Consider the following 19,045-nt stretch of genomic DNA (forward strand, 5'->3'; position numbering starts at 1 on the left):
TAAATGATAGCATAAACATTTGCCTCAACAGTGCCAAGTTCCCAGCTTGTCAAATTGTTCACACAGTTGACGCGACGTCGGCAAAAAATACCCTTGCCCAAGTTGCGGTAGAGAGCTTTAAAACATGCGCAGGACTTCCACAATGTGTATAGCACGTACACGTGGCTTTGAAACGTCGTTCAATGTACATTACGTCCCTTCATTCTCGCCAAAAGAGGGCAGTACATAACTTTAACGGTTGTACTTAAGGCACAGAGCCTTAAGTTTTATGGGATCAAAATAAGGACAGCTGCGCGTCACCAAAAAAATATAACGGCACACCGTATAAAGTGAATGGCGCCCCCATTCGCCTATCAGTAGACTTGTCTCAGTGATTTTTGTTCTGCTTTAGGGGAAGTTGGACACATGCATTTTCAAATATATATCACACGTTTTTATTCTACAAGCCACTTTGGGAACTATTTTAAATCTGATCAACTTTAAACTCAGCATAGTCATTAACCATCATCTGAAGATGTATGCCGAAACTTTTCGTCATCGTGACGTCATCAGGGGTCACGTGACATCTATTTATAGATTCAATTTTTACAGCCTTATAACTATAGAACTATTTGACCAATTGATCTCAAATTTGGTAGTTATACAGACAGGGAAGTGTTATAAATGAAAATTGATATGTCAAGGTCACGTGACCTTCACTTCCGGTTTTACCGGAAGTGGTTATTTTAGACCCCTATATCATATCTCATGAATTATTAATCTGATTGGGTTGAAACTTCACATTGATACAAAGCTATATTGACAGATAATTATATTGCATTATTATTTATTCTCTGCACTTAATTATTGTCATGTTATGACGTCATGAATATTTAATGAGGCAATCTTTACAGTCCTATAACTATAGAACCATTTGACCGATTGATCTCTAACCTGGCAGGTATACAGACTGGGAAGTGTTACAGATAAATATTGGTATATCCGGGTCATGTGACCTCTACTTCCGGTGTTACCGGAAGTGTTAAATTAAGACCCTAATTATCATATCTAATGAATTAGAAATTTAATTGGGTTGACACCTTATATTAGTATTAAGCAACATTAAAGGATAAATATGTAGCATTATTATTAATGGGCAGTTTAATGTTTTCATGTTATGACGTCATGAATATTTAATGAGGCAATCTTTATAGTCCTTTAACTATAAAACTATTCGACCGATTGATCTCAAACTTGGTAAATATATAGACAGGGAAGGGTTATAAATGAAAATGTATATGTCAAGGTTTCGTGACCTTTACTTCCGGTTTTTACCGGAAGTGCAATTATGTAAGATAATAATTTCAATTTTAAAAGTTAGAGATTTTTGCAAAAATCATTACATTATTTTCTATTATCCAATAGACAATCAAAAACAAGTTGGGAACAGCTCTGTGGTTGTTCAGTTACAACCACATCTAGTTTTTTTTCCTTTTTTTTTTTTTTTTTTTTTTTTTTTTCTTTTTCCACTTTTCCCATAGGTTTTGTACACGTTTTTATTCTACAAGGCACTTTGGCAATTATTTTAAATCCGATCAACTTTAAACTCAGCATAGTTATTAAGCATCATCTGAGGATGTATGCCGAAACTTTTCGTCATGCTGACGTCATCACGTGATTTATTATAGAATTTTGAATATTTAATTTTTCCCATAGACTTTGTACACAGAAATTTAAAAAAAAATGTCGATTTTCAGAGGGCATTTTCGACTCTTTGCCAGTAATTCATTTACACCACTCTTTGTCCAAGCAAAGACCCTGATTCAAACAACTTTGTGTAATGATGACGTCATGATGACGTCATCCGGTGTTTATTTATAGGCAATTGAATAGTGACACTTTTAATATTGAAAAAATGCATAAGAAATCAACCGTACGCGTCCGAAGCATTCTGTTGCCGGAAAGTGGTGGAGTAGGTTGAGATCTTTATTTTATTCAGTGTGCGTGCAATCACGTGACCCTTGCTTCCGGTCGAAAAAGGCCAAAACCGGAAGTAGCTTATTATTTGAAAGTGGTAATAGATATGAACTTGCTTTCAACGGTGTCAGTCTCTTGGCTGATAGTATTCTTTAAATCATCTACCGATGACGTCATGCAATCTTCGAGCGCCCTCTAGCGACAGGTTGAAAATTGTCAAAAATGTATTTTGAATAGATGTCTGTGGCGAAGTTTGTCAGAATCGCTTAAATATTGGTGTATATGATGACCTTGACCCACTTAAGACGTGTGCGAAGTTTTAGGTGTATGACGTCATTAGACCGGAAGTTATAATGAAAAGACCCCTTTTCCTTAGAAAATTCCTGAAAAATCAACCATGGCAGTTTTTATATTAGTTTTTACTTTAATTGTCTATTGAAGGGTAAGTCTCAAACATTTCAAAGCTCTGAGGCAATACGCAAACTCGGACATGCCCTGCGCACGCTTAAAACTTCAGGTTGACAATACCTCTGCTTCAAAACATGCACAGGACAGGACGTCCACAATGTACATGTACATGTACATGCACGTACGTTGTACATATCGTATGTCAGTCAGCCCGCGCGCAGCGCACGTGTTGCTTAGGTCAAATCCTGTCCACAGTGACCGTTTTAGCCGATTTCCGGCTAACTTTGACAGATTTTATGTTCATGCATAGTCAGGGACGTAGTATTGACAAAAACAAATCATAATGCGGAAAAGCCCTATCTTCTGTTGCAAACAGACATAGATCTCTACTTATATGTCTATGGGTCCAACAGATAATCAATATTGGGAACAGCTCTGTGGTTGTTCACAACCACAATTTCTAGTTAAATATTAAAAGTGTCACAATTTAGTTGCCTATAAATACACAACGGATGATGTCATCATGACGTCATCATTACACAATGTTGTTTGAATTAGGGTCTTTGCTTGGACAAAGATTGGTGCAAATGAATTACTGGCAAAGAGTCAAAAATGCCCTTTGAAAATCGACAATTGTTTTTTTATTTCTGTGTACAAAGTCTATGGGAAAAATTAAATATTCAAAATTCTATAATAAATTAGTCGATGACATCACGATGATGTCAATGTTCGGCACACAACTTCAGATGCTGGTCTAAGTGTGTGCCGAGTATAAAGGCAATTGGATTGATTTTATTGCCCAAAGTGCCGGGGACAAAAAAACGTGTACAAATGCAAAGGGCAAATGACTGAAAAATAAAAATAAACAAGTCAGGTGTGTTTACAAACACAAATGCCCCGCAACCGTGACTGTTTCCATGACATAACACCACTCTAACATCAACTTACATGTACCTTGGTCAAATGGAACGTTCATTGACAGCATTAGTGTCTTCTGTAGGTTTTATATGAATTAATCCCTAATCCCTATGATCTCAGATTAAATACAAGATTTCTATTGTTTTAGCCACTGTGACCTTGACCCTTGACCTTTCGACCCCCAATGCGATAGGCTCCTTAGGATTACCAAGGACAATCCACAAACCAAATTTGAAGTTCATATGTAAAGTATTTCTCAAGTTATCACGCTGACAAAATTTCTATTGTTTCAGCCACTGTGACCTTGACCCTTGACCTTTCGGCCCCAAATGCAATAGGCTTCTTAGGATTACCAAGAACAATACACAAACCAAATTTGAAATTCATATGTAAAGTATTTCTCAAGTTATCGCGCTGACAAAATTTCTTTTGTTTTAGCCACTGTGACCTTGACCCTTGACCTTTCGGCCCCAAATGCAATAGGCTTCTTAGGATTGCCAAGGACAATCCACAAACCAAATTTGAAGTTCATATGTAAAGTATATCTCAAGTTATCGCGCTGACAACATTTCTTTTGTTTTAGCCACTGTGACCTTGACCCTTGACCTTTCGGCCCCAAATGCAAAAGGCTTCTCAGGATTGCCAAGGACAATCCACAAACCAAATTTGAAGTTCATATGTAAAGTATTTCTCAAGTTATCGCGTTGACAAAACTTCTATTGTTTCAGCCACTGTGACCTTGACCCTTGACCTTTCGGCCCCAAATGCAATAGGCCTCTTAGGATTGCCAAGGACAATCCACAAACCAAATTTGAAGTTCATATGTAAAGTATATCTCAAGTTATCGCGCTGACAAAATTTCTTTTGTTTTAGCCACTGTGACCTTGACCCTTGACCTTTCGGCCCCAAATGCAAAAGGCTTCTCAGGATTGCCAAGGACAATCCACAAACCAAATTTGAAGTTCATATGTAAAGTATTTCTCAAGTTATCGCGCTGACAAAATTTCTATTGTTTCAGCCACTGTGACCTTGACCCTTGACCTTTCGGCCCCAAATGCAATAGGCCTCTTAGGATTACCAAGAACAATACACAGACCAAATTTGAAGTTCATACGTTAAGTATTTCTCAAGTTATCGTGCTGACAAGATTTGTCCGGACACACACACCCACACACCCACCCACCCACACACACACCCACACACCCACCCACCCACCCACGGAAGGACAAGGCGGAAACAGTATGCCCCTTCGGCTTCGCCGCGGGGCATAAAAACTAGACTTATGTTTGTTGACAAACACAGGGCTGTTTCGGTATTTTTTTGTGACATGTGACATGTAAAGTTTGAAGTACAAGTTCCATCCAGGAAGGATGTGTAGTTCTGTTGAAAATAACTGGTGGCATATAATATGTGATTACATTCCCATAGGGCTTTGAATTATGACGTCACATGTGACGTAATGATCTCATGATGACGTCACATATTTTTGTTTGTAAATAACAACTTAGCCATAGCATACATCGTTGAAAGCAAGTTCACATCTTTCACCAATTTTAAATTACAAGGCACTTCCGGTTTCAACCGGAAGGAAGGGTCTCGTGATTTTGCACATAATATATAAAAATTAAGACCCTGGATTATTCTATCCATTCCTGCAAACGTCAAGTTCAGGCCTCTCACGGTTGAATTTATATTGATTTTCAAAGATCTATTAATCTTTAACGTGACCTCACGTGACCCATGATGATGTAATCGTAACGTCACTTCAATTTTTATCTATAACTCATCCCGGTCTAGATACATACCAACTTTCAACCCAATCGGACCTGTAGTTCAGGAGATATAGGCCTTCAAAATATGTTTATTTTATATGACGTCATATGCCATGTGATGACGTCATCATGACGTCAAGTTAAATTTCATCTATAAGACATCCTGGTCTAGGTACATACCAAAGATCTTATAGCGCCGAAGGCGCAAGATGGGGAACTACATAGAAATTGCGAAATCGTCATGGACGCCATTCCAGTAAGCAAACCATTGTGAAAACCATTGTTTGCACAATGGTTTGCTTCGAGTAAGCAAACCATTGTGCAAACAATGGCTTGCACAATGGTTTGCTTGCTCGAATGGCGCCCATGGCGATTTAGCAATTTCTATGGAGTTCCCCATCTTGCGACTTCGGCGCTATAAGATCTTTGGTACATACCAACTTTCAACCCAGTCGGACCTGTAGTTCTGGAGATATAGCCCAATCTGTCAGATCTAGCCGAATTCTGCTAGAAAATGGTCACAACAGAAAAATCGCATATAATGTGACGTCACGTGACTCATGATGAAGTCACGATGATGTCAATGTTCGGGGCACATCTTCAGATGCTGGTCTAAGTGTGTGCTGAGTATAAAGGCAATCGGATTGATTTTAGTGCCCAAAGTGCCGGTGACAAAAATACATGTACAAATGCTATGGGCTTGGGCTGAAAAAGAAAAAAAAAAGGAAACTAGAGCTGTATGTCTGTGTGGCGGAAAAACGGGACCTGTCTCTATTCGTCTCAGAAACAGTCCACGATAGCGCTGCCACCAGGCGGAAAATTTTTAGGCCCTAAACCTCCGGAGTTCCGCCTCACCGGTTTAGTACTTCTTGATCTAAGACTAGGGTTCGCCGTCAAAATATATGACCAAGGTGAAAAGATAATAAGCAGGACAAGGTCTTATTTTCCTAAGGACGGACTAAAAGAAAGTACTCTCTTCAGGCAATCATTAAATAGCACAACTCGAAGAACAGTAATTTAATTCAACTTCAACAACAAATCTACAATATCAAGGATGAGCTGAATATACTTATTTATACTATAAGGAATAGCACTCTCTCTCTCCACTAGTCAACAATGTTATATTAAAATGGCTGAGTGCATTCAATAAAATATAGTACACTCTGTACTGGGGGGAATAATAGTTGACTCAAATTATTCCAGTAAACAGTGCTGAACTTAAAGGGCTAGGCAACCTCAATACCTACAAATAATATCACTAGTTAAAAATAAGTACCACTAGGCAATTCCGTCTGCCAGTGGAAATATGTATCACTAGGCAACTCCGTCTGCCAGTAGAAAATAAATAACTAGGCAACTCCGTCTGCCAGTAGAAAAATAAGTAACTAGGCAACTCCGTCTGCCAATAGAATATAAGTATCACTAGGCAATTACGTCTGCCAGTAGATAATAAATATAACTAAACCTCCATCCAAGCCCTCTGACAGGTCAGCCAGTAGTTTCTTGAATATGTCAACAGCACTGGAAATAATTCAAAGACTGCAATTATCTATCTTGCTCCTCCACTCCACTCCAATTATTAATAACTTACGAACTGTCCCAGCTCCTCAGCTCCTCCTTGGCTCCTCAAGCTCCTCCTCAGTTTCTCAAGCTCCTCCTCAATTTCCCAAGCTCCTCCTCAGTTTCGCACTTCTCCTTAGCTCCTCCTTGGCTTCTCCTCCGTTTTCAGACTCCACCCTATAAACTTCTCAATACTATCACACTTCCCTAGGCTCCTCCTCAGCTCCGCCTCAGCGATCAGCAGTACAAGACTCAACCCACAAGCAAAACTAACCAACCAACCCCAAATCAACCAAAATCTGTCCTTTTTATACCATTGAACTGCGCGCCATACGCGCGGCGCTCCATACGCGCGGCGCTCCATACGCGTAGTAAATAAGCCACGCCCATAAGTTGGAAACTGGCAAAAATTACCATGCACAACAAAGTTTTCACTCACCTGAGAAATCCATAATTTATGCTGCAAATTCATCAATCAAAATATACAATAATCTCCCCTTTCTACATTTTAAGTTAAACCTAAGACTTGGATCGGAAATGACTGAAGTACATCAAGAAAACCCAAGAATAAAGTTATTACCGAACGTAAACAAACCTAGTCCCATTCAGTAAAATACAGTGACCTCGTCTCATAAATATTCATGAATGTCTTAGCAGACGAAAAGTACAAGAAATTCTGTAAATAATTCCTTATTCATAAATAATCTTCCAAAAACATACTTAGAGGACTGAACTAGATAAAAGTTATATAAAGGCAACTTTCTAGTGTGTTATTCCTAAGTTTTAAAGACTAAATTAAGAAATAATCGTTTAAAACTACAGGCCAATCCGAAACAGTTTTAGAGGTCTAGAAGGCGGCCATCTTGAATTTAAGCAAACCCTATTTTTAGCGTACAAACACATGTGCGCTGCAGTAATGCATGGGAACAGCTGACATCGTGGTAAAATAGCGATAAATTATGCCTCTTAAAACAATCATAACTTGGAGGAAACCTATTCTACATCTGTACATGGATGGAAGTTAATTTAGGGACATAAGGTGAGTCTAAAGAAAATGACTGGGGGCATTTTCGTCACATCTGTTTGCAAACAGAACTCAGGGATTTTTCGCATTTTACAAATATTTGTTTCGTTTGTCCTTTTGCAGTCACTTTTCAGAGTGCTTTATGCAGTTAAAGGTTGTTCAAAACGCTTAGAATAATTCCTAAAGTATAATTTTATCAAATGATGTCACTTGCCCTGCAATGACGTCATCCTTAAGACCCTTCTCAATGCACATTTTGTCATTGTGATTTTGGTTTGAACCAAGTTTAATGTCAATCCGATGAAAGAAAGTGTGCAATTTGTGGAAGCACAATAAAATTTAAATATCTAAAAATTATAAAAACCAAACGATGACGTCATCTTGACGTCACTTTAAACTTTGTATACTAGTACCATTATTTACCTACCCATTAAGTTTTATGACAGTCGGACCTTTCCTTATATGTGTTTTGAAAAATCGCATTTTTATGACGTCATAATGATGTCAGATATTTTGTTCAAAATGTTGTGCAAATACCTTTTACCTAACAGACCAAATACACAAAGAATTTTGAATTTTGCATGTTACGTTCATGAGATATGGCTAAAAGGTCAAAAATTTCAAATATTCATATAAAATCTCCGGATGACGTCATCATGGCGTCACCTAATTTTTTTTTTTACCTATAACACATCCCGGTCTAACCACATACCAAGTTTCAACCCAATCAGACTTACAGTTCTGTAGATATAGGACAACATAACATGCACGTACATTTTCAAAAATCAATGAAAAAAAAATTGGGTGATGACGTCATCATGACGTCATAGTCTTGGCATAATTTTTGTATGAGGGTCTTCCTTGGCTGTAACATTGATGACGATTCCAGATCGCCAAGTTATAGAAATGGTGGCTTGAAAACGTGTACAAAGTCAAGGGGCTAACACGTGTACAAAGTTAACGGGCTAAACAAAATCCCACTGCAGAACAATTGGACCTTTAAATTTGTAATTTGCCTTTGAACTGAAACATTTTTATGAAATATTACTTGATATTCTGACCCTTAGAAATATGTTCAATCGAATGACAGCGCGAAAAAAAATACGATTTATCTTTCCTTCTAACAGACAGCGCGAAAAAATACGATTTCTCTTTCTTTCTCATAGTAATTCTCGGCTGAAGTTCAGAACTACTCAGTAAGATATCAGTGTTGTATAGAAAAAGATGTGTGGAAAATCCCACTGCAGAAAAACTGCACCTTTAAATACGTAACATAGGGCTTTTCGGCATAATGATTTTTTATTATACGCCCCTGACTACACGCATGCATGAACATAAAATCTGTCAAGGTTAGCCGAAAATCGGCTAAAACGGTCACTGTGATGTGGACAGGATTTGACCTCGGCAACACGTGCTCTGCAGGCTGACTGACATACGATGTATGTGCGTAACGTACGTGTATGTACATGTACATATAGACGTTCTGTGCATGTTTTAGAGCAGAGGTATTGTCAACCTGAAGTTTTAAGCGTGCGTAGGGCATGTCCGAGTTCGCTTATTGCCTCGAAGCTTTGATATGTTTTAGACCTACCCTTAAATCGACAATTAAAGTAAAAACTAACATAAAAACTGCCATGGTTGATTTTTCAGGAATTTTCAAAAGAAAAACGGTCTTTTCATTATAACTTCCGGTCTGATGACGTCATTTGCCTAAAACTTCGCACACGTCTTAAGTGGGTCAAGGTCATCATATACACCAATATTTAGGCGTTTCCGACAAACTTCGCCACAGACATCTATTCAAAATACATTTTTGCTAATTTTCAACCTGTCGCTAGAGGGCGCTCGAAGATTGCATGACGTCATTGGTAGATGATTTGAAGAATACTTTTAGCCAACAGACTAACACCGTTAAAAGCAAGTTCATATCTATTATCACTTTCAAATAATAAGCCACTTCCGGTTTTAGCCTTTTTCGACCGGAAGCAAGGGTCACGTGATTTCACGCACACTGAAAGAAATAAAGACCTCAACCTACTCTACCACTTGCCGGTAACAGAATGCTGCGGACGCGTACGGTTCATTTCTTATGCATTTTTAAATATTAAAAGTGTCACAATTTAATTGCCTATCAATACACACCGGATGACGTCATCATGACGTCATCATTACACAATGTTGTTTGAATTAGGGTCTTTGCTCGGACAAATATTGGTGCAAATGAATTACTGGCAAAGAGTCAAAAATGCCCTTTGAAAATCGACAATTTTTTTTTAATATCTGTGTACAAAGTCTACGGGAAAAATTAAATATTAAAAAATCTATAATAAATTAGTCGATGACGTCACCATGACGTCAATCTTCGGGACACATCTTTGCTACAGGGACTATGCTTATGCAAACTTAGAATGATGTATGACAAAGATTAATGCCAAAAGTGGAGGCCAGAAAAAACGTGCACAAAGTCTATGGGGTTTAGGCGACAAAAAGAAGAAAGAAGATGAAAAAAAAAAAAAATGAGAACAGAAAGAAAGGCTTTTTCGCAAAATTGCGAAAAAGCCAAAAAATTAAATTCTTAACGAAAACAAAGGCTGTTTCGGCTGGTTGCAGAAACAGCCAAAAATAAAAATCTTAACGAAAACAAAGGCTGTTTCGGCTGGTTGCAGAAACAGCCAAAAAAAAAAAATAAAAAAATCTTAACAAAAACAAAGGCTGTTTCGGCAAAAGTGCCGAAACACTTTTACTTTCAGGACAGAAGGGGGTACTAGAATTTCAGCAGCTGACTCTGCAATATTACTTACAATGGGGCCACTATAGTAAAAAGAAAGCTAAGGTTCATACATTTTATTTATAGTTAGCATAAAATGAGAACTTTCCAGTGAAATACTGATCATTTAAAAACTTTTGTTTCCAATTTTGTCCTAATACAAAATGTGGTTGTCATTACACTCTCCCTGTGTCTATTGAGCTGCAATAAAATTGATTAATAACACTTAAAGACTTACACTGTATGTATCACAATCCATAGGCCCTTCTTCAAGAATCTTAACTGGTTCATTTTCACCACCTGGTAAATCAGGATCCCAAACGAAGAACAAGTACTCCTGGAGCCTCTTGAGAGTAGGTGTTCTATGTACAAGAAAAAAGAGAGACAAAATATTAATAACACATTAGAACAGTAACACAAAGGGACCTGGACAAATGGCCGTAAAGGACTGCACATAGCATTACATTTCTAGTTTGCACTAACAAGACAGTTGCGATAACCTTACCTGTTTTTTACACACCAGAACAGCTTTGGTAGAAATTTGCTACAATGTTTTTTGGGGGAAGATCACAAATCATTTAAAAGGAAAGGATGTGCGTTTCAAAAGAAACTTGGGTAACTGTGTCAAAATATTGATTGATTTAATTTTAAATCATTATTTTTTAACCTAAAAGCCATCATTCTTATAATAATAAGAAGATAATAAGGAGCCGGATGGGAATTTCCCCGTGTTTTCTCCCAAAAGGGTTTTCGCGGGGTTCGCCCCTCCCGTAATCAGCGAATATAGTTACAGCAATATGTTTTTTTCTTTCTTTTCTTGATGTTACAAGATAGATCCAAATTTTTCATGTTCACTGAATCAACTTTATAGTAAAGCATTCATACTGTACATGTAGTTATAATAGTTTTAAAATATATTGTATTTATAACATTTGCTTAACACCTATGCATTATTCAAATAATGTTTTATCTCACTGTAATGCATTTTATTGTATTTGTAATGTATTGTATATTTATACATGTTTGTAGTCATTATTTATTGTATGCAGGGCCCCAATGGAAACCAGTTTTAAACTGTTTGGGCATACCCTGGGTAAAAAAAAATGGAATAAATAAATAAATCACAGCACCTTGAACTTGCATGTACATTGTGTGCGCTTAAGTTCAGTGACAGTGGGCTGAAGCTGCTGCCCTCTTGCATTTGCATATTTCATCAGTTGATGTTGGAAATGACTGGTTGCAGTCTTCAAAGACAGAAATAACCATGATTCTGTTGATTTTGTGATGAGGTGGTCTTAGGCAGATTAGGCAGTGCCTATCATCCTCATGGGGAAAAAAGGTCAGGTTTCCGCACAAATCACAATGGAGATATTCAGTGAAAGAAAGAGATGGGAAATGTTTGGCATTATATAACTCACATACAGATCCTTGTCATTTGATGGGTGGAACTCACATCATGTGGCATTCATTATTGCTCCCATGCACACTGGGGCTCAAAAAGTCCCATTTCCCCAATGGGGAATGGAAAATACCATTCAACAGTTAGGATCATTCTTGTTCCATGATGCGGTATTTATGTGCAAATGCATGCTGGTGTCCACGTTGCACGTATTGTTCCAAAGAGCCAGTGCTACAGAGTTGGGTTCAAACTTTTGCGAAGGGATGGTTTGGAAGAGAGAAGTACATTTTCCACCAAGTTTGTATTGAAATAAAAGTTCAAATATGTCAAATGACAAGGATCTATATGTCAGTTATATGAGGTCCAGATTTTACCTTGCGATAATATTCCTCCCATTTCACTCTGAGCCACTCAATATTGGTATACTATCAGTGGAACTGGTAGATCGGTGTTGAGGTTTCAAAGTTAGTGTTGTTATTTTATGGAATCAGGTCACCCAGAGTTTAAGTCGGCACACTCCCACTTTACTGGTAATCGGCAAGCACAACGAGTAAGTTGTGTGAACCTGGGTACCCCACTTCTTTCCGCTAAGCTCACCCCTTCACATGCCTAGCTTGTAAACACCAGCAATCGCAGACCCGATATTGTCCCTAATCCGCATTCCTTTGTTGGTACTCTTTTTACAACAACTCTCTTTTTTTTTGCAACAGCTCTCATTGGTTTTGCCCTCGAATTTCAATCGTGGACATGTGGTCAATCGTGGACCCTTTATTAATGACCTGACCCTTTTGTCTCTTGTCCAGGATTGCCAGTATTTACGCACAACCTTTCTCACTCAAGTTACCATCCCGAAACTAAGCTGCCCGGATGGACGGACGCCTGACTAGACGGCCGGAACGACGAGCGGACGAACAGATGCCATAGAAGGTGCACCGAATGAAAGTTCAGGAGTCATTTTCCGGTGAGCACTGTTATAATTTGTATTTCTTGTCACATATGCTCCACAGTGCTACGCAGCATTTCCACTTTTGTGTTAAATATATAAGAGGAAGACGAGGCCGACTACTATAAAATCCCATGATTGGACAAGATCTTTGGTTTTGAATTTTTTGAAGAAAGTTACGATCGAAACTTGGACTTTCAACGTAACTACTCGCTAGTAATCACACACATTTGATAAGTTTTGAGGTAAAACGGGACCAGTTTAGTCTTAGGGCAAAACAAATCAGCAACTGTTTCCACCAAAGCAAGATTTGTAACGCTCCAGTCAGACATGGAGGAAGGAACACAGACAACACACGGTGGGTTGCATACTCTCTCACGTGCTGCAGGAAAATGTTGTCATTCACCGGCACAGGCTGCCGGGCCATGCATTAACTTTTAAGGCCGGGGTCCGGACGGGGCAGCCAGCAGTAATTCCCGTAGTTTATTTCTCATCATCAATTTCCATATTTGTTTGTAAGAGTATCGATTGTAAATGATTTGATATAACTTTTGTGGCCCTTTTTATAGCTCTGTAGTGTAAATGGAACTGGGTCAGAGCATTTTGACAAGAATTTGGAGGCCTTACAAAATTGAAACCGCTGCGTTCGTGCGGCTTATACGCCGCGCGGCTTATATTCCGAAAATTACGGTAGTACCTTATTACTGTATTTGTGTATTATCAGAAACGAGTAAAGACAGATTAAAGAGGACTTAGACCCTGATTAAGTTCATCTGTTATGATTTTATTAATTTGTTTATACCAAGATATATCGCGATATATATCGTATCGTTTGATATGTATCGTGATACGTATCGTATTGTGACACAGGCGTATCGTTTCAGCCTTACCGAAAACAAGCTGCAAAGTGCACTGAGCAAAGTGCCAGAACCTGGAGATGAACCCACCCCAAACACTTAGATAATCTGAAAAAAAGCCATCAAAACTTCCATAACCGACGAAATAAAGCAAGAATGGGTAACCAAAATCCAATCCCTAGCAAAGCAAGGAAGCCATTTGGGACTTATGAATCTTGAATGTACTAACATCACCTGGAAATCCATAATGTACAATCTCCCCAGGAAAGTACTCCACTTTGGCTTGAATTCTATCATTGACACCATACCAGTTAACTCTAATCTCTGTCTGTGAGGAAAGGCAATCAACGATAAATGTTCTCTCTGCTCATCAAAAGAAACCCTCCTTCACGTACTTAACTTCTGTCCAGTAATGTTACAACATGGTCGCTATACTTACCGCAACAATAATGTCCTTAGAGAGATCTGCACATTGTTTGATGATACAGCTAGTAAACCCGACAACTCATTATACTGTGATGATTTAGAAAGCAGACACGCAATTGATGGCAACACAATCCCTCCATCGATCCTTCCAACAACCCTAAAACCGGACCTGGTCATTACTAATGTGGGAGTCCCGATATGATAGGACACCGCCGTTGTGTATGGTGTGTTTGTCGTGAGAACTTTTTCTCTATGACACCGCTATTGCATGTGGAGGAACTTTCCCTCGATGAGAAATAATTTTGCGTAGAGTGGACGATGAGAAATTCGGACACATTTAGGTAGGCCGTATTGGGAAACATATCCACTACTGTTTGGAACTATAAATTTGTTTCTATAAATATATACGTATTTTTTTCAGAAATGTTGAATAAAAATATGTTGGCAATTTTAATGGTTTTAAGTGGCATACTCGTGCAAATTATGTAATAATGGAATGCTTGTTTCGGGGACAGTTGGCTGCCCGTATATCTTGAAGGTCAGTCTAGGAAGTACACGTCCTATAAAAAAAAAGAGGATGAATGGATTTGCCGGCCTCATATAAATCTGATTTGGTATGATCAATTTCTTCCCAATTGTCTTACCTGGTGACAGCAAGTGGTTCATCTTCCTCAATAATAGCACATAGCTTGTTGTCAAAGCGGTATCGTAGCATTCTGTTATGAACTCTTGTGATGCCATGAATCTGGATGCCAAGTATGTTGTAAGCTTTGTAATCAGCAGCACAGAATCGTGACAGAATGAGATCATGGCAAGATGCAAACCTGCAGAATTTTCAAATAAACATAACATGTATAAGACATAAATGTGAACAAAATGGATTTTCAACTAGAGGTAGGGATTGTAACTTAACTACCACAGAGCTGTTCTCATCATGTATTTGATTATCTATAATTGACAGTACAAAATGGTTTGATGAATTATCCAAAAACTGATGCTTTATGCATTCTTAAATGAAAATTATAATCACTCATAATTTAACTTCCAGTACCACCATAGTAGGGGATTGCTGGGTATGAAAGATGTATGACGTACTGAGTCTCTGTGCAGAGCTCGACCTGTTCATCATGAACACCTTTTTTCAACAGCGACCTAAAAAAATCTACAACTGGTACAAATCATATGAACATAGCACATCATCTCAGGCAGACTTCGTCCTGACCAGAATATCTAAGAGAAACACAATTAACGATGCCAGAAAGATACCAAATGCAGGACTCGACACTGGCAATCGGCCAGTTATGATGTGACAGAAGGAGAAAACATCACAAATCTTCAATGGCAAAAGGGGCAAGGGGAAAGTGCCATGGAATCCACCCTTAGGCCTCTATACAGCGACACCCTCTGTGTTACTATAACAGACAACACATACTGAGTCTCTGTGCAGAGCTCGACCTGTTCATCATGAACACCTTTTTTCAACAGCGACCTAGAAAAATCTACAACTGGTACAAAACATATGAACATAGCACATCATCTCAGGCAGACTTCGTCCCGACCAGAATATCTAAGAGAAACACAATTAATGATGCCAGAAAGATACCAAATGCAGGACTCGATACTGGCAATCAGCCAGTTATGATGTGGTGGCGAAGGAAAAATGCAACACCTGTTTGATTAAACAATAATTGTGTTTTTTCTATTTTTTGAGCAACTGGTACTCATCAGGATACAACCAGTCACCAATGCTTTTGAATTTTTGAAAGCAATAACTTTGATTTTATACAGAAATTGAAATAACAAATCTGAGGGACAAATAAAAAAATGTTATGGCTAAAAGACTGAATGCAAGAACTGTACCATGCACTCGAAGAATGGCCTTCTTCAAATCTGACATTCCCTCCACTCTCAAGCTCAGCAAGCGACCTTTTAATAGAGATCCTTGTGGACTGCTTCACACGTGAAAATGCTTCATCATAATATGTATCCATCCTGCATGTTTGGCAAAGCACAGAGAGGAACGTTTATTCATTATTATTCTCCTATTTAACAAAAGCATTTTTAATAAATTAAATGGCATCTAAACTAAACGATTTGGGGGTTTAAAAAAATGTACTCACTCTTGCAGTATTTTTATGCAAGTTATTTTGCGATCCTCCAAAGCTTGTAACTTGCTCTGCATCTTGCTGAAAGTAGATCCTGTGGTTTGCATCATATCTTGTGCGTCACTTTCTGTACCACTTCCAAGTTGTTCCTCCTCTTCAAATTCTCTCGTATTCAGTTTGGAACTTTCAAGCTCTCCTATGTACTTTTCAATCTAATGAAAGACAGAAATGGAAAACCATGCATCATAATCTTTCCAAAAGGCATATCTACAATTTTCATTCAACAAATTGGGATGGCTTTGGAAAAAATACCAATGAAACAAATCCAAAAACCATGCATTGAGATGAGGGTTCCCTAAAATACTAAAACTGGAATCCCCCCTCCTATGTGGGACAAGTCTGTGAGAGAATACTTACCCAAATAGCAACTACATTTGCATATTTCCCTTTGCTGGCAAGCCAATTCGCTAAGCATTTAATTGCACAATAATGCGCCTCTTGGCACCCACCCATGATGCCATGCGGCGTCGCCGCCATATTGAATCTGTCTCTTTTCTCGTGCCAGTCAAGAAGGTAACTAGCCGAGCTTAGAGTGTGGGAAGTGGGCGGGATGCTATTTGGGTAAGTATTCTCTAGTAGACTCATCCCACATGACTTGGGGGGGGGGGGGTGTCTACTTCGTTCATCTTACCCAAATAGCAACTACATTTGCATAGAATTGCAGGGTGACAGGCGCAAATGGGTGAATTGTGTTCTCTTGTAGACTCGTGAACTTTCTTTCTAAGAGAATACAAACTCACCACAAGGGAGGTGCTCCTGTTATGTCTTAGGAGGTTTCCTCTCTTGTCGTGCTCCTTTTTGATGAGGACATACCCGCTGACAGGACTGTCTGTCCTGGTGCGCCCTCGGTTTGGAGCACATCTTTGAGGTACCAAGATGTGAACGTGGAGGATTTCCAACATGCTGCCTTCGTAATGTCTTCGAGGGGAACTCCCCTGAAGAAAGCCCATGATGTTGACAGTGCTCGCACTGTATGAGTATGAGGCTTCTGTTTAGATGAACCCTTGTCCGTTGAAGGCCAATGCGGGTTTGCTGATTTAATCACCGACACTATCCATCGAGCAACGGTGTCACGTGAAGCAGCACAGTGTGAATGTCTTGTTGTTATGAACAGTTGTGAGGTCCTCTCACGTAGTGCCTTGGTCTGGCTGATGTACCATTTAAGAGCCTGCACCGGGCACCAGACTTTGTCGGTAGGGATAGCCGATATTGTACATATTTCTGGTACGAAAATATCCAGAGGTGTAAAACGGATGGATTGGTTTTTAGTCAGGAAGGCTGTTGAGGGAATGAGTCGGATGCCTCCTGGTTCCCAAGGAATGTGTCCTGGTTCAACCGAAAGGGAGTGGAGTTCACTCCTTTTGCGAGAGGTGGCTACAGCCAGGAGAAACACTAGTTTAAGAGTCATGTGGTACAATGAAGCCTGGCCCAGGGGCTCCAAAGGGGGCTTCATTAATGACTGTAGGACTTGGTTGAAGTCCCAAGAAGGTATAAGATTTCTTATTGGGGGATGCTCAAAAAACATTCCTTTTTGTTGTTTGAGATCACTGAACCATCTTCAAATCCGTTGTGGAGAGCGGAAAGGGCCGACCAGTAGTTCTTGACTGTTGCTACGGTCAGACTGTGATTGTAAAGGTACAGCAAAAAATCACCGACCAATGTCAGAGAAGCTGAGGTTTGATCACTAGACTTTGTTAGTAGGGATATTGATGGCTGTTGCATTGTAATAGTAGGGCATTGATGGCTGTTGCATTGTAATAATGCCGAAGTCTTGAGTCGTAAAGTAGAGGCTTGGCGGCAGTGTGCTACGAGAGCTGCAGCGTCTTGAGAAAGGCCTGCTGCTCTGAACAATTCTTGCGCAGAGGCCAGCAAGTTAAATGAAGGTCCCATGGGGCTGGATGAAGATTAAGGGACTGCAGTTTGAATATGAAGTCCACTCTCTGAGGTAGTATCCACGGAGTGCAAACTGCCAGCCTGATCAGCCTCGGAAACCAGGGTTGGTGTGGCCAGAATGGGGCTACTAACAACATTCAGCATGTCTCCTGTTCTAAATTGTTTAGGACCTTTGGAAGCAAGGATATTGGTGGGAAAGCATATGCGAACATCCCGATCCATTTTATTGCTAGTGCGTCCACTGCCCATGCTTTGGGGTCTGGGCGCCGTGAGCAAAATACTGGGAGCTGAGCACTGATGGCTGTTGCGAGGTTGGTGTGGGGTCTGTCGATATTGGTGAAGAGCAGACGGACAATCTCTCTGTTGAGTGTCCATTCTGTTAGAATTATCAAACCCCTAGACAGGGTATCCGGGATCTTGTTCTGATCTCCTGGAATGTGGAAGCATATAGTTGTATTTCTTCCTGGATGCACCAATGGAAGATGTCCCAAGTCAGTTAACACAGTTGGGGCGATCGGATGCCACCATGACGATTGATATACGGTTGTGTTGTCTGTGTGGATAGTATAGTCGTGTTCCCTAACGTGGCGCACTTCGAAGCTTACCCAACTTTCCTCGTTTAGTGTTGCCAAACCTCTTTGTTGACAAACCTCAAATTCATGTACTAAAATAATAGTTCTTTTACCTTATTAATGCTTGCTATTTAACCTCTGTGAAAAATTTTGGACCATGCTTGCCATCAGTCCAAACAGCACGAGCCATGCTCTTGCTGGGGCCACATTCTTTGAGAGAAACATGAGAACACAACATCGAAGATTTATGATACAATCTTTGGTTGGAGTCTATGTCTGCACCCAAAAAGACTGGATACTGTGTTGGGGTTGGGTGTGAATTTGTTTCATTGATAATAAAGCCGAGTTATGATGTCAGAGCCCATGTTGACTGGATCACATGTAC

The 19,045-nt window shown here is 39.4% G+C and overlaps 1 protein-coding gene across 1 annotated transcript in view; it reads right to left on the minus strand.

Annotated features, from left to right (window-relative positions):
- The window catches only part of LOC119743485 (leucine-rich repeat-containing protein 9-like), a gene marked incomplete at its 3' end in the record, with an annotated part of 155,025 nt that extends 136,352 nt beyond the window's left edge, over window positions 1–18,673 (minus strand). Inside the window, 5 exon segments of the mRNA XM_038219907.1 lie at window positions 10,644–10,767; window positions 14,675–14,854; window positions 15,891–16,022; window positions 16,151–16,347; window positions 16,936–18,673. Coding sequence (XP_038075835.1) covers window positions 10,644–10,767; window positions 14,675–14,854; window positions 15,891–16,022; window positions 16,151–16,347; window positions 16,936–17,145 — 843 coding nt within the window.
- Between the last annotated feature and the right edge of the window lie 372 nt (window positions 18,674–19,045).

Source organism: Patiria miniata, unplaced genomic scaffold (genome assembly GCF_015706575.1).
Source record: "Patiria miniata isolate m_02_andy unplaced genomic scaffold, ASM1570657v1 HiC_scaffold_11, whole genome shotgun sequence".
Taxonomy (NCBI): domain Eukaryota; kingdom Metazoa; phylum Echinodermata; class Asteroidea; order Valvatida; family Asterinidae; genus Patiria; species Patiria miniata.